General features: G+C 45.0%; 1 protein-coding gene across 1 annotated transcript; it reads right to left on the reverse strand.

Annotated features, from left to right (window-relative positions):
• Nucleotides 1–623: 623 nt before the first annotated feature.
• Nucleotides 624–6286, reverse strand: PNRC2 (proline rich nuclear receptor coactivator 2). Its single transcript, XM_081203784.1, has 3 exons — nucleotides 6136–6286; nucleotides 2939–3147; nucleotides 624–2476 (listed from the first exon to the last, which is right to left on the reverse strand). Exon 3 carries the CDS (start codon nucleotides 2456–2458, stop codon nucleotides 2042–2044), a length of 417 nt encoding a protein of 138 aa, XP_081059910.1. The 5' UTR covers nucleotides 2459–2476; nucleotides 2939–3147; nucleotides 6136–6286; the 3' UTR covers nucleotides 624–2041.
• Between the last annotated feature and the right edge of the window lie 14471 nt (nucleotides 6287–20757).

The following is a 20757-nucleotide window of genomic DNA, read 5'->3' on the forward strand; positions in this document are numbered from 1 at the left end:
ACATTTTGAATGTACAAATAGATAAAACATGCACTTATGTATTGTCAAGTGCTGCAGAGACTTTCTGAAGTAATTAAACATGTTTATTGATATTCATCATGGAAGGAATTTAAGATTTCCGTTGCTACCAAGTCACGCACCACATACAATTTAAGAAATTATATCCAATTTTGTAGATTCTTGGATGCTGGCAGAAATTGAAAATTGGTTTTCAAGTCTGTCATGAGATAGTTGAACTACAGGCCTGAGAGAGCTAAGTTCTACACAGCAGATCCACTGCAATTAGACCTGATTTAGTCGTACCCATTAATTCCAATGGATCTACTCAAGTGTGACTAACATGGTATACAACCCTTAATTGCATCATTCAACGCTGCTAGGAAAGGTAATGAGTTCAAATGCATACTCTTAAACCAAATAAAATATCCAACCTGACCTGAGTGACAACTAAGATTAGACTGTCACAAAGAAAAGATGGGGTTTTGGCAGATCTTTATTTTACACTTACTACCATTGTGGGTATTTAAATTTCTGATAATGGTTTGTCTCTGCTATTTACTCAGTACATTCAAAATGAAAGCATTTACTGGCTACAATGCAGCCTTCCCTCAACAGCCCAATCCTAAACACACTTGAGTAGTTAAGATGTAATCAAGCTTGCTTTCATGTGCCTAGAATTGCTGCCCAAGGACATAATTCAGCTCCATTGCACCCTCAATTTTTTTTATTAAAAAATGCTTGTTTTACCTTTAAAAAGCAGTTTCTTTGTACCAAGGTTATTTTAAAATTCAACTTAACAACCAAAGCCAAAAAATGGGGGCATATACCCTCACTGATACTTGAGTGCAATGGCACAGACATGTGCTTTTAAGGTTTTTTTTTAACTTTTTTATTTTAAAAAAATCATGCCATGTGTTTAGCATGGTCTTCTTACATTCAGCAGTTTTGTACTAAAAATATTTCATCTTGGCAGGAAAGCCCAGCATAAATTTACATATGCTACAAAGTTTTACATTTATTTACATGGCTCTTTTTTCCCTAGATAAAGGATGTTTTACACTTGCTAAGTTCATTTAAACAAGTTCATATCATCCAATTTCAGACTGGCCTCAACAGTTCTGTTTCAGCAAAAGATACAAAACATACAGAATGTGTTTCAAACACACAGCTCAGTGAAATTCTGTGAACAAAAAAACACTTTGAAAGCTTTTGGCAGTCAACCGGCAATGCAAAAATGTTCTTGACCTGGCACACATAGACTATTTGTGCTCAATGCAATACATTTCTATGGTTGTATAAAAAGCTAGAAATCAAGTGCATGCCCATGTTTTCATTCTTATTAAACAAGTTCTATACAGAATGAGATTTCCAAATTTAAGCATTTACATTTTGGTCACAGGGTTCTGGATGGATGCCTACCTGCCCAAACCACCAGTTCAAATGATACAGGTCTCGTAAACTAATAAAATCCATCACAATCTAAATGGCTTTCTTAAAACAATTTTAGGTGTTTGTGTTTTTTTAATTAGAAACTCTAGGCAAAAAGTTACTAACATTTCACAGTATGTGGGGGAAATCAATGATACTTTGCAATCACTTTGCATTGCAGTGGTTGTAAATTTGGTCAGCTGGTGTTAGATTTTAATTCCCCCAAATACGTGCTCCATCAAGCAGTTCCAAAAGGGAAGGCAACTGAAATATTTATTGAGAGGGCGCGGTAGTGTTTGTAATTCCAGGACCAAACCAGGAGTTGGTTCAGACTATATTGATTACAATGGTGCATCAGTAGCACAGAAGTTGATAAAAGTGCACAGAACCCCAAAATAGGTGAGTGTTAACCAGTGCACAAAACCCCAAAACGGGTGTTTCCAAGTGGGGATTCCCCACATGACATAAAAAACTGACCCAACTTCTATTACACAGCTCATTAATTCCATAAGATGTGCCTTGGTTTGCATTTGGGAACCCAATGCAGACCAACCTTATGGAATTTGAAATGATAACATGTATCTTTTATCCCAATGTATTCATAGACTGTATCTCAAGCCTGGACTTTAAGCAAGGTCTTAAGTTGAAAAGTCATGATTTCTTTATCAGCAGGGTCAAGTGAAACAGTTACCCAGTGGCTTGGTGGTTTAGGAAGAACACTGGGTGATGGTGGCTCACTGAATTTTGCTCCAGCATAATTTTCATTGCTTTGAGGCATGAAGAGGGAGTGGGATAAAGCTGGACTCCAAGTCTGGTTAGTTGGGAAGTGCATTGTATTCTTCCCCCCATTCTGCATGGCCTGCCATGCTACAGATGATGGGCTGCATCCATGTCCCCTCTCTTTTTTGTGGATTTTCTTTATCTGCGAATTCTGATCTTTGCTTTTTTTCCTGTTGTTCAGTTGTTGGTGGTTCTTCGAAGTATTTCTGGGCTGGGTAGATGGAATGTTGAACCTTTCTCCACCCCCCATCTTCAACTTAAGTGTCACCTAGGGCAAGGCAGAGAAGAAAGCAAATGCAATTGTCAATAGAAAGCCAGATAAAGTTTATTGAAGATACAAAGCACACTCTAAAGGATATATTCTTCCTTTGCTTAAAGAGATTAAATAATTTATCAGATTTCTGTTTTCAAACTAAAAAGACAAAAATCTAAATGACTTTACTGGCCTTTCATGCCACTACTATTTTTAAAAAAACAAAACTACAGCATTAACCATAGGTTTAAGAGCCTCAAGCTACACCATGTAACAAGTCATAATGACTTAAAAGTTTAATTTGCAAACTTTTTTAAAGGTTGCATTATACGCCAAGGAATCCCTAGTCCCTCACAAAGACATAATTTGAAGGCTTCAAGAAGCTTGATAAATAGGTTTCAAGTGGTTCAAAGACCAGGTCTTAATTGTAGAAGGTTAGGAGTACTTGTGATATTCCAATGCTGTTTTGTCCCCTACCTTTCAGTTCTCTCTTCAGATTCCACAGTCTCCACCTCCTGTTCTATTTCCTGCTGCCAGACCTGAAGGAATAGATACTGACTCCTGCTGGACCCCTTCCTTTGGCTAGGAATGGTAGTTCTCATGGGCCGATTTGCTGTTTTCAGCCACGAAGCCGAGCCCAACATCGGATTCTCGGCACACGGGCTTCTAGGGTAGAAGTCCCAGCTCTGAAAAGATAAAAGGTTTTTTTTATAATAAAAAAACAGATATAGCTCCTAGTCAGAAATACAGTTTGGAGAACAAATAGAGTTTTGATTCTCTTAAAAATAATATCAACAATGTCTCTGTTCTAAACCATCAGTTGCATCTGATTTTAAAAAAACATCTAGTTAGTAATTATTTTTCTTTCAGTATGGGTATCAAATTTCAAAGGAGCAGCCATATTAGCAAAAGCACAGACTAAAATAGACTGTGGCATAAGAATTTGTGGGCTAGATCTCACTTTTATTTCTGTAGATTTTCAGCCTGGATCTGGAAGAGCCTAGTTCTATGCATGCTTACTCAGATGTTCCGGTGTACTCAAGGAAGCTTACTAATAAGTATGCACAGGACTGCAGCCTTTGTCCATCTACAGTCATATCTCGGGTTACAGACGCTTCAGGTTGTGCATTTGCGGGTTGCGCACCGCACCGAGCCCGGAAGTACCAGAACGGGTTACTTCCAGGTTTCGCCGCATGCGCAGAAGCACTAAAACGCGCTTTGTGCATAAGCGCAAAATCGCACATGCACAGACATGGTCTGCGGGTTGTGAACATGCCTCCCACATGGATCACATTTGCAACCCGAGCGTCCACTGTATTTATTTTTAACTCCAAAAGGTACTCTTTTAACTCCCCACTCATTACAATAGTAAATTAACCCGGACTTCTCAAATGTGCTGTATCCCAATGTTTTTGAATACAATTCCCATCAAAACATCTAGAGGACACGAGGCTAAGGAAGGCTGCATTAACCAGAAACATGTCAATGAAAAAAAACTTTAGCAACAAACCCTTATAAGTGCAAATGTTCAATGGTTGGTAGTTAAGATATTTAGCAAGAAGTGCTGAAACTAATTAATTTAAACAATTTCTATTTAAACAAGCTCAGTATCCGACAATTTAATCATTACGGTCGTTAACTGGAGTCAGTCAAATTTAAAACAGATAATCCTTTTCCTGAGTTTATGACTACCAGAATCCTCCTTTTTCAGGAAGAGTAAGATTCCGGAATTTATTTCTTTCTTTAAAAAGAAAGCACAGCTAGATCTTTGAACAGAAAAGTTTCTTCAAGAAGCCAGTACTCCCATTCAAGTAAATATGAAAGGGGGGTAGATTCAAAAACTGTCTTATACCCAGTCCATTTAGTCCAGGACTGTCTACCAGGGGTGCCAACTTGAATAAAATATTGTGGGGAGCCCAAATAAGCCCCACCCCCTGCATAATCGATCACATGATGCAGTGCATACACACAATTTGAATGGGAATGCCCATCAACTTTGTGGGGGCCCAGCCCCCCCCCAAATATTTTATTGTGGAGGCCAAAGCCCTCTGGAGTTGGCTCCTATGCTGTCTACTCTGACTGGCAGTGGCTCTCCAGAAGAGGTGTCTCACCAACTACTGCTCTGCTCCTTAATTATTATTTTTCTAAGATGCCAGGGACAAACCTGGTATCCTTTGCATGCAAAACGTTTCTTCCCTCCTTCCAATAGAAACTACATGGCAGCACTTCTCTTCCTTCAAGCAAATCCTCTATCCACTGTTGCCAAGTATACTCTCACACAGATATGCAGTTGAGGGCATCTTAAACCCCTTTATTTCAATTATTTATGGAGCACTACAACACCATCACAATGTTTCATATATATTTGCTTTCTGATTGGTTTTCAGACTTAAGCTGCGTTTTATCTACAGTTTCTTTCGTATGCTGCTTGGAGAGATCTTTAAATCAAGGATACATACTTTGTTGTTCCACTTTCTTTGCTCACTCACATGACCAAAGGAATAAAAACAAAACCCTTAGCTGGATCACAAGTAGTAACACAGATTTTCCTAGCTGCGCACACTGCAAACTCTTTACCAAATTTTATTTCATATTGTTTTTGATAGCGACCCCCCCCCCAACCCTGCTTCCTTATCTAACCTCCTTTACCACTACAGGGGGGAAAATCGGTCCTGGGTTCAAAGCAAGGCAGGATACTTTACCCACCCCCTATATACTTATCACTTCTGGAATTCGTTTCCCAAGTAAAGCCTTACCACCGCGACACACAAACACAAAGGGGAATTCGTAAAGCCTCCCTGCTGAAAAAGAAACCACCAATCCTCCGGGGAAACCGAAGCCTAAAGTCTTTCCCTTCCCGCCGCCAACACCAAGGGGGGGGGAGGCTTCGATTTCCTCCTTTCCCACAAGAAAACAAAGCCCTCCAACGTTATTAGGAGGGCCCTGTACTGGTCAACGTCTTGAAACGGGCTTGCATCTTACGAAGTCATACTCAGGAGCAGATCCACCGAGAAATAAATGGGACAAGGTCTATCACCCAAGTCCACCAATTTCAGCGAGTCTACTCTCAGCGTATGATTTGGTCAGGAACAACCCGATGCGGGTTTTTGTAGTTGTTGGTATTAAAGGGCCGTGTTGTTGCTGCCTTATTTATCTCACGCGAGTGAAGGAAACCGGAGTCTCTCCCCCGCCCAGAGAAAAGGAAGAAACGAGCTGCTCCCAATCCTTTGCCTGTGTTTCTTTCGCGCACCCCACGCACAGCAGTACCTGGCAGTAAAGTCCCCACTGAACTTATGGGGCGCAGCCCGCTTGAGCTCTTACTCAAAGAGAAGACCCATTGAAATCAATGGATGCGGCTAACGTAGGTCCATTTCAATAAGTCTACTCAAGAGTAGAGCTTAGGATGAGACAACCCTCTGAGGTTCAGTTCCGCATAAACACGGACAGAGAGTTAGGCGCCAGCTACCCCGGATTCCTCTCCCCCCCTTAAAAACCTTACCATTTCTTAACACTTCCACCACCGATTAGGGAAGAAAGACCATCCTAAATGGGGGAGACACAACATGGCGGCGAACCCACCCGGAGGTTCCCTCCACCCGCCGCACCCAGAGCCTCCCCTCGGCCGCCCAACACATTCCCGACTGCCGCGGGAGCCGCAGTCCTTTTCGCCTCACCGCTAAAGCGCAGCCCGCTCCGCTCCTCTCTTCGCCTCCCGCCGCTGCCGCTCTCGCCTTCCGCTGAAGCAAACTCGCACACAAAATGGCGGCCACATTCTCCCCGCTTACGTACGAGCGAGGAGGGGGGGGAGCCACGCACAACAGGGCCTCGTCCTCTCTCGCTGGGGCTAGCCAATGAGAGAGCGAAGTCTGAGAACAGATAGCCAATAGGAATTGCGTCCGCCTGTTGCTAGGCTTGGGAGGGAACTCGGAGTGGTTGAAAGGGAAAAGGAAAGGAGGAGGATGGCGCAGCAGAAGGAGTTGTTTTTGCTGCTGTTGTTTGATTTGAACCTCTCGAGAGAGGGGCATGTCGGGAAAATGAAGGGATGCGGGAGCAGCTAAGGATGTGATGTGGGGCGGAGGGACTGTAGCAGCTTCTGAGAGGGAGGTGTCCTCTTGCTCGGTCTTTGCACGTATCTTTTTTTTACCCACCAACAGTTCAGAGGGTAGTTGTGCATTAGGTCACAATCACACAACATACATTTAGAGTACATTTGTCACCCCTCCAAAAAAGCCTGGGAACTGTGCTTGGCGCGTCAGAGTTTCAATCCGCAGCACCGGCCTCAACAAACTCTGATTCTATGAATTATGGGGGAGAATGCGTGTATGATGCTTTTGGGTGGTCTTTGGCGAAGGGGTTGGGCAGTTTTTAAAGTAAGAGTTGTTACACGCTTTTGTTCTGGGTCCTCACCTTGCAATGGGGAGGGGGAACTCTGTCGCAACAGAAAAAATAAAAGAACTTCCTTGCTTTTCTTCAACTGGTTCCTGCCTCCATCCATTCTTCTCTGACCGATCATGGACCCCAAGTCCCTTGAGGAATGGGCTGTAAAATTTCATGTAACAAATATCAAAGTTGAAATAAGTAGACTATGTCCAAAGGATCAAGTTTCACCATGTTTCAAGTTAAAGAGTGTTGTAAGAAAAACTGCTCCTCTTTCCTGATTTCCATGAGCCCATATAGAGTCCTTCTAAAGTTCCCTATCGTAGGAGAAAGTAACAGAGGCCAACCAGAGTATATTGAGAAGCAAAACGGCTAGTAAGCTTGATCTTTATTAAAGGAACTGTTGCAAAAGGGTCCCCACTCACCTCACGCAGGAGGGAGGAGAACCCTGAACAATGGTGCGCAAGCAAGACTCTTGAAATTGCCCACCCTGTAGCCCAAGACCCATCCACCCCCCAATAAACATCACTGTCTGCCAGCATACCTGATAATGGTCACTGATTGCATTACCTGGGCAGTCTGGCCATCCTTTTGTGATGGTTAATACTTTGGCTCCTGAATCCAGGTCACAGGCTCACCCTATTCATACACAAATACGCCCTTAAGACAGGATTTGCAAGCAAAAAGACAATTTGAAGGCTTTCCCTATTGGCCTCCCTTACTGCAGAGGAATATTTGAGGTCACTGGAAGAGTCAAAATGGCTACAGGATTGCTCTCCTGCACTACTGCAGACACATGGCTTGTATACTTAAGTATGTGTTTACCTTGTACATTTATGAACATTTAATTTATATATATAAGACCTTAGAATTCCTAGAACACATGTTTTCATTTTTAATTGTATTGTTTTAACTTTTTGTGTTTAGCACCCTAGGCACCTTTGAGAGGAAGGGTGGAATAGAACAGAATAGAATAGAAATGCAAGATAGTGAAGATCTTGGTGAAGGGATTAAGATATGCAAAGCTGCAGCAGTGGGGCTCAGGGTTTTATTGGAAGGATTTCTCTAGCTTACTTTCCAGATAATTTAGCCCCTATTCTATTCATTAAAAATGGAATGTTTCCCCTCTACAAACATTTTTAAAGATTTATCTATTTACTTAAAAATAATAGAATTGCCCAATTCTGTGACCTCAGGGTGGCTCATAATAAATGTAAGAAACTGTCAAACTCTTTCTTAAGAATTTAACTCTTTTAACTATTTAATTCTTTGTTAAGACAATGGCCCAGCCAAATTGGTTAAGTATGGTAACTGCATGTCTAAAGACCTGGTCAAGTACATATGTTTTGTCATTGATACAAGCTAGTGATGCTTCAAGGAGCATCCAGCTCAGTATTGCAGACACTGACTGGCAGCCGCTCTCCAGGGTTTCAGGCAGTCCTACCTAAATATTTTGGGGGACTTTGAACTTAGGACCTTCCACCTGTAAAGCAGATGCTCTACCATTAAGCTATGGCTCTACTTTTTGTTTATTGCTCTCCACAGGTTATATGGGTGTCAAAAGCCCAACTCCAGTATTCAAAAACATGTGGATATGTACTCATTAGTGGCTTTAAATGTAGAAAGGTTATTCCTGCCTCCTGTGCATTTCAAGTCATATTTGCATGTTTCTGTACACACCAGAGAAGGGGTGGGGATGTCTTAATCTGGCACACATTTCTGTTTTCCCATGTCTGCAGCCCCACTCCTTGCCCGCCAAACTCCTATTCTATGAAGCTGTCATCTGCACATGCGCAACCGCTGTCTCGAACGTACACACCTCACCTTAACTGCAAAATGAATGCAGCTTGTGCTTTCAGACTGAATGGAATCTGGTTTGAGAGACAACACATCAAACAGTAGTATTACTCAAGAAACAACAGGACAGATATGGACTGTGGCTAAAGTCATGCATACATTGCTTCAAAGACCAGTAGTGGGAGTGCACTGGAGCCATTAATGGTAATGTTTACATAGCCTTAGTCAAAGTTCATTTGATGACTGATTCAATGTCTCATTGCCAATCTCACCTTCTTCAGCTCTGAATTCCTGGTGTCTAGCCATCTGGCCTATCTATGTACATCCATGGAGCATGAAGAAGGTTGTCTACATGCTCTTTTCCTTCCCAAGGCTGCATGTGCCAGACAGAGGTCCTCCTTTGGAAAGTCACACCCTACAGCAGCTAACCAATCTGCGCAATGCAGATTCATTACTTCGGGAAACATTCACATCCATCATGAGCAAGAGACAGGCCTAAGCCACCTCAAAGCAGTACAGACTGGCCTCTGGATTCTTGGTAGAATTCCATTTTTTAAATGGCACCAACTTGAGCCCCTAAGGGCTGTCAGAGATGTAATTACTTGCCATTCTAAATATCACTTTAAAAACTACAATAGCAAAAAAAGTTATCCAATTCCAAAACTACTGAAGGATGAAGCAGGAAAATAATGGGTCAGCGGCTCCGCAAAAAGGTTGATAGAAATGAAGCAACAACTCCTGTCTCATCATGGGGAAATTATAGGCTGCCTCACTTGCACTTCTCTTATTTTCTGCTGAGTGCAAACAATTCCCTTGCCATCAACAGCAACAGCAAAAGCGATGTGCCCTGTGGTCAGGGAGAACTCCATAAAGCACAATGTCTGCTGACAGCCAAGGAAACTTTCGCTGCTGTTAAGAAGAGTGAAGATAATACAGGTTACACTGCCAAAAAGCTCAGTGGTAGTTCCACCATCTTTCAAATACTAATTTAGCAAAAATGCTCTTGCTTATATTGGCTTATAATTTGAAAGATGTTGGGATGAAATCCCCACTCAGCCATGAAGCTCATTGGGTGACCTTGGGCCAGTTGCTGTCTCTTAGCTAAGCTACCTCGCAGGGGTGTTAGGAGGATAAAACAGAGGAAGAGAACCAGGTACATCACCTTAAAAAAGACATAGCATCAATAAATGTATATGTTTGGTGTTCAATAAGTACCTAGAGTCTAGCAAGCAGCTGTAAATGGGTAGGGCTGCTAAATTCAGAGGTTCTTCTGGGACAATTAGGCTCCAGTCCTGTACCCACTTTTCTGTGTTTAAGCTGGAATGAGGCTATGTACATATTAGTGACTCAAAACCCAGTGACATTCCCCCCACATGCCGCATTTCAAGTCACTTTTTAATGTTGCTGGTCATACCAAAGAGGGGGCAGGGGTGTCTTAACCTGATTTGTTTCCCTGCACCAAACTCCAGTTTACTGAACCTGTCGCGCACCCTTCAGATTAACTGCTGCTTCTGTTTCCTAAGTGATGGAGGCTGTTTGAAGGGAAAGTGAGCCAAACAGGAGTATCTCTCAAGAAGCTACAGACCACCTGTGGATTGTGGCTAACGCTGTGTGTATTTTGTTCCAAACACCAACAGTGGGACCACACTGGAGCCAGACTAACTAGTAATGTGTACACATCCACCAGTGGGAGGTTCTCCTAAATAGGAAGAGACAAGACTGTCCTGTTAATTAATGGGGATTACCAGCAGGCAGCTGTGGCATTTCTGGGTGATTCACAACAGCAGGATTATGTGAGTTAGGTCACTTCTGATTGATGGGTTGAGAAGCACACCAGGAAGAACAAAGACTTGTGTGTGATGTCCAATAGTGCTGACCGCTGACCAGCTTTCTACATCTATCTCTGGGTTCCTTTAACAGGTAAATGCCTGTAAAATGTTGAGGGTCTATGAGCCTACCTCAAGTCATTGGAGGTCCTGCTCGGTGTGCCCCCTCTTGCTGGGATTTTGGGGGTGGCAACGAGAGAGGAATTTCTCAGTGGTGGTGCCACACCTGTGGAATGCTCTTCCCAAGGAAACTTGCCTGATACCCACTTTACAGTACATGCCCATGGCCCTAAGTGAAGACTTTTCCTTCTAGTATTAAAAGCTAGAACAGGTCAGGTCAAACCTTCTTTGCTTATTGCCAATGTTCTTTGCAAAAATTCAAAACAGACTCAATGGTACACAGTAAATCACATTTACAAATACAAATACTGAAAATACTGTATACAATAACACATTAAGTAAAAGCCTGAATCAGGATTTGTATATTTTTTTTAAGCAATGCAACAGTTTTTTTGTTATTTATACCGTATTTTTCGCACCATAGGGCGCACCGGACCATAGGGCGCACCCAGTTTTTAGGGGGGGAAATCAAGAAAAAAATCTTCCCCCCCCCCCAGGCCCAGAGAGCAGCGGAGGGGTTGCTCGCAGCTATGGAGCAAGCCAAGTTTTGGCTTCCCCTTTAGCCCCATGCAGCCTCTCCTTGCCGGGAGACGCTGCGCAGGGCTAAAGAAGCCATAGCCCCGTGCAGCCTCTCCTTGCGGAGGGGTTGCGCGCAGCTATGGAAGAAGGCAAGGCAGCGAGCGGGATGGATCCCGCTCGCTGTTTTGCCTTCCCCTTTAGCCCCGCGCAGCATCTCCTTGCCGGGAGACGCTGCGCAGGGCTTTCCTGGCTATGGAAGAAGGCAAGGCAGCGAGCGGAGTGGATCCCGCTCGCTGTTTTGCCTTCCCCTTTAGCCCCGCGCAGCGTCTCCTTGCCGGGAGACGCTGCGCAGGGCTTTCCTGGCTAGGGAAGAAGGCAAGGCAGCGAGCGGGGTGGATCCCGCTCGCTGTTTTGCCTTCCCCTTTAGCCCCGCGCAGCATCTCCTTGCCGGGAGACGCTGCGCAGGGCTTTCCTGGCTATGGAAGAAGGCAAGGCAGCGAGCGGAGTGGATCCCGCTCGCTGTTTTGCCTTCCCCTTTAGCCCCGCGCAGCGTCTCCTTGCCGGGAGACGCTGCGCAGGGCTTTCCTGGCTAGGGAAGAAGGCAAGGCAGCGAGCGGGGTGGATCCCGCTCGCTGTTTTGCCTTCCCCTTTAGCCCCGCGCAGCGTCTCCTTGCCGGGAGACGCTGCGCAGGGCTTTCCTGGCTAGGGAAGAAGGCAAGGCAGCGAGCGGGGTGGATCCCGCTCGCTGTTTTGCCTTCCCCTTTAGCCCCGCGCAGCGTCTCCTTGCCGGGAGACGCTGCGCAGGGCTTTCCTGGCTAGGGAAGAAGGCAAGGCAGCGAGCGGGGTGGATCCCGCTCGCTGTTTTGCCTTCCCCTTTAGCCCCGCGCAGCGTCTCCTTGCCGGGAGACGCTGCGCAGGGCTTTCCTGGCTAGGGAAGAAGGCAAGGCAGCGAGCGGGGTGGATCCCGCTCGCTGTTTTGCCTTCCCCTTTAGCCCCGCGCAGCGTCTCCTTGCCGGGAGACGCTGCGCAGGGCTTTCCTGGCTAGGGAAGAAGGCAAGGCAGCGAGCGGGGTGGATCCCGCTCGCTGTTTTGCCTTCCCCTTTAGCCCCGCGCAGCGTCTCCTTGCCGGGAGACGCTGCACAGGGCTTTCCTGGCTAGGGAAGAAGGCAAGGCAGCGAGCGGGGTGGATCCCGCTCGCTGTTTTGCCTTCCCTTTTAGCCCCGCGCAGCGTCTCCTTGCCGGGAGACGCTGCGCAGGGCTTTCCTGGCTTCTCTGGGAGGTGGGGGGATTCCCCCACCTCCCGCAAAACCAGCAGAAGCCGCGCGCACTTTAAAAGGGCTGCACGGCTTCTCCTGGCTTTCCTGGGAGGTGGGAGAAGGGACTGATGCGGCCAGTCAGTCCCTTCTCCCTCCTGTGGAAAAGCCCGCAAGAGCGCACGGAGCTTGTGTGCGGCTCTTGGGGGCTTTTCCCACCTGCCTCCCCCCCCCTGCATTCGCTCCATAGGACGCACACACATTTTCCCTTGCTTTTTAGGAGGGAAAAAGTGCGTCCTATGGTGCGAAAAATACGGTACTTGTTTTTTCTCGGCCAGTGACTAAATATTGTTTACTGTGGCTGCTATATCATCTGCGCTTTAGACAGATATGTTTTGTTTTTAAATGTTAAGTTAGCAATAAGCTCCTGTGTAGTTGACACATAAATTCAATAATCATAATCATAATATAAACCTGTTATTCTTTATGAAGTCACTTATGCACACATATTCTCAGCCACCCATATCTATACATCTGTCAAATTCTGCTGTGCTTTGTTAAATCTCATTGATGCAATTTCTAGACTTTTGGACTTTGTAAAGGTTCTTGGTGACTCAGTAAAAACAAGTTTACTTCCTTTATTTGTTTCCTTGTGGTGATTTAAAAGGAACTCTTGTCATTGTTTACCATCTAATTGTAGGAAAGTTTCTCATGGGGGATGAAGATTAAAACAGTGTCAAGGCTGATAGTCTAGTAAAAAAACTGGAAATAACTGGAAATCTTGGTATTTCAATGGGCCTCTTTGGGCCTTGGGGAAGTGCTTGTGATGTTATTGATATGCAAAGCATGTCTGTCATCCCAGAAATGAAACCTGGGCAGAAGTGTAAAGCAGAGGAGGTAGTGGGTGACAAGTAATAAAAGAAAAAGCAACTAAAACAACAGGGAACATGTAGAAAAAGCAGAAATAAAAACTAGAAATGAAAGTGGCCCGTATTATTATTATTTTGTTATAAAAAGCTTGGGTTGTATCCAGCTAAGCCCTACTCAGAGTAGAACATTCTTTTCAGTGAATACCAAATTCGTTGGGGGGGTTAGAATTCTAACAGGGCAGTTCTACACATTTCTACTTAAAAGTAAGTCCTAATGGAACTTCCTCACACGTACGTGGATATAACAGAAGCAGGGGTGCCAACTTGGATAAAATATTGAGGGAGGACAGGTAAGCCCCACCCTGATTAATCAATCACAAGATGTGGCACACCACACGCAAACCATTTGAACGACAACACCCAGGGCTTTTTTCCGCTCAGTTCCAGCCCCTCTCATGTGGGCACCATTTGCCATGGAGATGACTAGTGAGACCAAAGCCAGTGAGCATTTGAAGCTGAGTTCAACTACATCAGTCGCTCACCTCAGGTCACTAGGATGTCCTCTCAGGCAACCAAGGAAAGGCCTTTTGCTGACGTGTGCGCACTTCAGCATTGCTACCCGCTTCTGAGTCACATCCTGGTCCTTCTGATAAGCTCTGCAAACCTACACAAGGCAGGGAGAGTGCAAAGGTCAGTGACAGAATACATACGTTACTTACAGAACGGTTCAGGCCACATCAACATTATGCATTTATAGTAACGTATAACTTTAAACTGTCATGGCTGCCCCAAAGGATATTTGGAACTGTAGTTTGTTAAGGGTGCTGAGAGTTGTTAGGAGACACATCCACCCACCCACCCCGTTCCCCTCATATAACTACAGTTTCACTGTGTTGTGAGAAAAAAATGGAAAGGGGAATATTCATGTACACCACTTTGAGCTCCCAGTAGGGAAGAAATATAACAACAGCAACAGCAACAACAATTACTATTAGTAGCAGCAGTACCATTATTGGCTTGGCTCCAACAAAGTTTTGCTCAGAGCACACCCACTGAAATTAATGGGTATGACTAACCTAGTTGCATTAATTTCAGTGAGTCTATTTTGAGTAGAACTTAGTTGGGTACAACTTCTTCTTTTTTGTTTTATATTTTTAATTGATCTTATATGTTTAAATGTTTTCATTTTTAATTGCATTGTTTTAACTTTTTGTGTTTGGCACCCTAGACTCCTTTGGGAGGAAGGGTGGAATAAAATAGAATAGAATAGAATAGAATAGAATAGAATAGAATAGAATAGAATAGAATAGAATAGAATAGAATAGAAATGCAAGATAGTGAAGATCTGGGTGAGGGCATTAAGATAAGCAGTGGCAGGGGGGCTCAGGATTTGATTGGAAGGAGAGGGTTGTTTAACCCTTTCCTCCTATGCCATTTCCCTGATTAAATCACCTCAATCAAAGCAGTTGTTTGCCCAAGAGCAGAAACATCAGTTGCTCCAGACCTTTTGTGAAGACTTATTGTTTTGCCCAAGGGACATGGGTGGTGCTGTGGGTAAAACCTCAGCACCTAGGACTTGCCGGTCGCATGGTTGGCGGTTCGAATCCCCGCGGCGGGGCGCGCTCCCGTAGTTCGGTCCCAGCGCCTGCCAACCTAGCAGTTCGAAAGCACCCCCAGGTGCAAGTAGATAAATAGGGACCGCTTACTAGCGGGAAGGTAAATGGCGTTTCTGTGTGCGACTCTGGCTCACCAGAGTAGCTTCGTCACACTGGCCACGTGACCCGGAAGTGTCTGCGGACAGCGCTGGCTCCCGGCCTATAGAGTGAGATGAGCGCACAACCCTAGAGTCTGTCAAGACTGGCCCGTACGGGCAGGGGTACCTTTACCTTTATTGTTTTGCCCAGGCTTTCCCTGCCCAATAAGATGGAACTCTGTTTTACATGTTTGAATCCTCTGGATATCTGTTTTATTTCCTTTCATATTGCTGTTTTGTTGGTTTTAGGCTGTTTTTTCATGTTAATGTTTTAATGATGCATTATTTGCTTTTATAGACTACAGATCACTTGGAGACTTTTGAACTATGATGCAGTTGATAAATGCTATTAAATAAACAAACTAAAGACAGAAAATGAGACATGTATGGTATTTTGAAACAGGCCCCGGGTTCAGTCTTGGACAAGCCCAGCCCAGGGAGAATAGGGTGGCTCTATCTTTCTCATGGGAGCAGTGGCAAAGCAGAAGCTTTCCACACAGAAACTCTCCAGTGCAGTCTTTGCAATCTCAGGTAACTGGCTTGGCAAAATTCCCAGCAGGAAATGTGGCTAAATATATTACCCAAGCCTAGTGACTCAGAGCTGACAGCTGCTGCCCCTATCTAGTTTCAGGGGCGGAATATGGTCAGAGAGGCACTGGATGAATCATAAAACTGTCACAGAACAGGAATAGTGGAGGAGAACTGGGCAGGCCGGCCCTATCATAAGGCAGGGTGCAGCAGCCTGCCTCAGGGGACAGATTTTGGGGTACAATTAAAATTACCAGTCGCCTAGTTCTGTATGATATTATTACCAGTAGCACCTGCAACAAAATGTTGGAGTATTACATTCATCCTCTAACACAAGAGTGTTCCTGGTGATGTAGTGGAGGGGCAGTGCCACTCTGGGCCTCTTTTTAGAGCAGGAACAATGATGTCCTTGTCAGGACACACATGAGCTCCAGGAGAGGAGCTTATAGCCAGCTTGCTCTACCTGGTCCTTTTCTCTGTATTAATGGGGAGACAGGCCAGTGAGCATCCACAATTTACTCTGCTGTGGACATGCCCACAGATGTCTCCATGCTAACGTGCTTCCAATTTGTATCGAAAGAAATAATAAGCATTAACTGGAAATGCCTGCGTTTGCACGCATGCTGGTGGTGGAGAGGGAGGGCCATGGTTCATTGGCAGAGCATCCAATTTGCACACAGAAGGTCCCAGATTCAACCCCCAGAATCTCCAGGTAGAGCTGAGAAAGAATCCTGCCTGAAATCCAGGAGAACCTCAGTAGACAATACAGAGATAGAGGGACCAATGGTCTGACTTTGGGATCAGGCAGCTCCCTACAGTACATTTCCAAGCACAATTCGAAGTTTAAAGCCCTAAACCTTTAAAGCCCTAAATGGACTCAGTCCAGTATACCTGAAGGAGCATATCCACCCCCATCATTCTGCCCGGACACTAAGATGCAGTGTTGAGGGCCTTCTGGCGGTTCCCTCGCTGCGAGAAGCCAAGTTACAGGGAACCAGGCAGAGGGCCTTCTTGGTAGTGGCGCCCTCCTTGTGGAACGCCCTCCCACCAGATGTCAAAGAGAAAAACAACTACCAGACTTTTAGAAGACATTGGAAGGCAGCTCTGTTTAGGGAAGCTTTTAATGTTTAATAGATTATTGTATTTTAATATTGTATCGGAAGCCACCCAGAGTGGCTGGGGAAACCCAACCAGATGGGCGGGGTATAAATAATAAATTATTATTATTATTACATTGCCTTGGCATCTACCTTTTTGTTTGAAACCATGATGCACACCTTAAGGTCAAATCAGGGGTGTTTTTACCCTGCAGATTAGTTGGCAGTGCAGGTTTTGCTTCAGAATGAAAAGCCAGTGTTAACTGTGTTCTAGTTTCTTTTAATAAACAATACCTGTAAAGTTTTTGGGGTTTTAAAAAAACTTTTATTTAATTATATGTGTTTTATATGTGTTGGAACTTGGAAGCCGCCCAGAGTGGCTATAAGTGTGTTATAAGTATTTCCCACACATACCTCCCTCACCGCTGCAAAGCAGACTGGCACAAATCTTCTGGAACCTTTCTTCCCTAGTCAGCTGCTATCTTTCTCTCTGCTTTTATTTTTGTCTACTGTGGGTCTGTGTAGGATAATGGCCTCCATTACTTAATTCTATGGCTACCGAGTTATTAGTCTGAACAAGCAGCCAGAAGACTCAGCACTCGCTGCAAGCACCAAAGATATTTCATTGGCTTTATAGCCTAAATTCTCTGTCAGGGGCTTGATGCGTTAGTTATTTCTCCTTTTCTTTCTTTCTTTCTTTCTTTCTTTCTTTCTTTCTTTCTTTCTTTCTTTCTTTCTTTCTCTTTCTTTCTTATATGCATCCCAGGCTTAAGAATATATGTTTGTCCTAGCCTGCTTATTTGTCCTTGTGGCAGGAGTGGACTTCACTGAATTACTCTTTGTAAAGGCATAGAATTCTTTCCTCATTTGGAATGGCACTAAAGGCTGCAAATCTAAGTATATATCTCTATGGGAATAAGGCCCATTAAATGCTCTGAGTGTTACTGGAACTCGCATCCTACATATCTGGGGGAAAGGGAGAAATTATTATTTGAAACCCACTTATCATTTGGAAACCAAACGCGGGGTAAGCACAGTACCCTGCCCCCCGGAGTCTCTTGCTGCTAAAAGATTGGGGTGCAGACACATAATAATACTTTACTTAAGTGAAACAGCTACAGGAATACAGTAGAGCTCAGGAAGACTTAGTTCAGACAAGGCTTGATGGGAACTGGAAGCCCTTTATACTCCTCCTTTTCCAGAGTGATCCAATGGTCTGCCTGGATGGGAGGAATCGTCTAGCACCCAAAGGTGCTGAGAAATTGCTACCTGCATTTTACCAGATCACCACAGGAGGCAAGCTGTGCACAGATCCCCGCAGCTCCTGACATTGTGTTCCACTGGCTTGTGTTCCACCTTGGCCACCTGACTCCGTCTATCTCTCTCATTGGCTGTCTTAGGTTACAGACGGTTCTATCAGTAATCACAAGGAACCCAAAGATAGTTCCCAGTTGTGGACCTTTCTGGGTCCAAGTCTCCTAGTCCAGGTTTGGCCAGTGGCTGGGAAGCAGAATAGTAGCATAGCAAAGCGAAGTGTAGGAGTGTGTAGCTACAGGGTTATACTATTTTTTCCAGAGCACAGGAGCAATGGCATTTTCTGCTAGAGGGCTAGGGAAATTGATGGACCGTCTTTGCTCTGGCATGTGAATGAGGTGATAAGGAGGCTTTCGAGTTTGTTTGTGACAGCTTAGCATAGACCAAGTCAGAGAATGAGGACAATAACCAAGCAGAGGCTATATATGTTTTTTCTTTGATGTGGTTCCTGCTTTGTGGTAGCAGTTTAAACGGCAATACCCCTTTACAAGCTTGCTTGAATTTCTAATTAAAAACTAAAGGTAAAGGTAAAGGTACCCCTGCCCGTACAGGCCAGTCTTGACAGACTCTAGGGTTGTGCGCTCATCTCACTCTATAGGCCGGGAGCCAGCGCTGTCCGCAGACACTTCCGGGTCACGTGGCCAGCGTGACAAGCTGCATCTGGCGAGCCAGCGCAGCACATGGAACGCCGTTTACCTTCCCACTGGTAAGCGGTCCCTAATTATCTACTTGCACCTGGGGGTGCTTTCGAACTGCTAGGTTGGCAGGCGCTGGGACCGAACGACGGGAGCACACCCCGCCGCGGGGATTCAAACCGCCGACCATGCGATCGGCAAGTCCTAGGCGCTGAGGTTTTACCCACAGCGCCACCCGCGTCCCTAAAGAGAGAATTTCAATTGCATAAAGATCTTTTGTTAAAGCTTAACATGCTGTATACGTTGAACCTGCAGTCAGACGTAAGCAACTCTGATTTCCTTGGAGCTTGCTTGCAGAAAACAGCATAGGATTGAAGTCATGCCACCTAATAAATTAGGTATTGTGCTATGTCCTGCTTCTTTTGTGTGTGTGTTTAATAATGGATCAATACAGCTGCTTATATGTTCAGACTCTTCTTGGGGCCATAGGCTGTATTGCCTCATAGGCTGCAGACACACTACACCTTTAAAGAACATTCCACTCCGCTCCCCGGACACTGCTATGTACTCCTCACAGAGTTTCATGTCTCAGCAACTACAATGCCCAGAATTATTTGAAGGAGGAAACACGGGCTTTAAAGATACTGTATAATAGTCAACTATACTGTATACAGTATGAACTTTATTACGGTCGGAGACCAGGATTAAGAAAAGCATATAGATAAAATAGCAGTTGGGATTTTTGACCGGTAATTGTTAGGGGAAATGAGGACAAGGAAACAGGCATAAAACATCCGAATAAAATATTAAACACAGATAATGGATGGATAAAAAACTAATAATTAAAACAGATAAGAGCTAAAAACCAACAAAGACACGGAGTTAAAACAGCTGTAAGAGCATATGAACTAAAAGACTCGCAGATAAAACAACTATAAGAGGCTGCAGAGTAGAAGCTTCTTAAATAGAGGACACTCACAACGTTAAAAACTGCTGTGCAAATATGGTTAAAACAGACAATTAAAACAATATGCCACACTAAATTTAGAAACAATGTACAACAATAAACTGTCCCAGGGAGTTGGTATACAGTCAGGGACGCGGACTTATAAAAAATATTGGGGGGCCCGGGAAAGCTCATGAATAATAAATAAGCTCATGAATATGCAAATAAAGTGGCTCCGGCCCTAAATAGGGCAAGCCACGCCCCCCCAGCCAGCCGATTGGCTGGCTGGGAGGTGTGGCCAGTCGGGATTCCCCTGTTCTCGCGGGATTTCCGGTAGTGCCTTGGCAGTGGCGGTGGTGCTGCGAAGCAGCGAGGCAGGAGCCCCCGCCCCCGGGGATTCCCTAATCTCGCGGGGGACGGCCGGGGCTCTCCCACTAGGGCGCGCGGCTGGCTGGCGGGGGACGGCGGCGGCGCTCTGCTGGAAGGGCGCCCGAGATTATTGGGGGGGCTGAGCCCCCCAAAAAAAATTTTTGAGGGGGCTCGAGCCCCCTCAGGCCCCATGGAGTCGGCGCCTATGTATACAGTATAATATACCAGGTAAAGTATGGTCTGGTGATGGCACATCCCCCCCAACAGGTGGCAGTACAGCACACCAGTAAAGAATTGGGCTAAATACAGTGGTACCTTGGGTTACATATGCTTCAGGTTACATACGCTTCAGGTTACAGACTCCGCTAACCCAGAAATAGTGCTTCAGGTTAAGAACTTTGCTTCAGGTTGAGAACAGAAATCGTGCTGCGGCGGCTCTTGCCTTTTAACCGTAAGCGATTGAGCAGCAACCAGTCATTGCTGTTCTGCTTTAAGCATACAGTGTTAGTGGCGTAGAATTTCAACACCCAGTACTGCCTCAATACAGCTGCACGCTTCTGCCACTGTGCTCTGTTAAAAATGGCTTCTCCATGTGAACCAGGAAATGATCTCTTCAAACAATGGAATGACTCTTCTTTTCTTATCTCTGTGGCTGTGATCTCTTGGGTGACGCGGACACCGCTAGACAGTTGAACGCTCATGCGTACGCAGTCCGTTTCCCTCCCACCCCATCCCCTCACACGGCCCCAGGCTCTGGCAACCTACGCTACACCACTGACCTAAGTACACTTCCTCAAACCATGGAGGCTCCGTTTACCCATCTCGTCTTATATTAATGATTCTATTGGATCTTGTGCTTTTAAAAACTAGAATAGACTGGGCTTCTTCCATAG

This window comes from Podarcis bocagei, assembly GCF_964188305.1.
Source record: "Podarcis bocagei genome assembly, chromosome: 7".
Lineage (NCBI taxonomy): Eukaryota > Metazoa > Chordata > Lepidosauria > Squamata > Lacertidae > Podarcis > Podarcis bocagei.

Excerpts from the sequence above, each read along its gene's own strand:
- PNRC2 (XM_081203784.1), bottom strand. The coding sequence starts at position 2,458 with ATGGGGGGTGGAGAAAGGTTCAACATTCCATCTACCCAGCCCAGAAAT.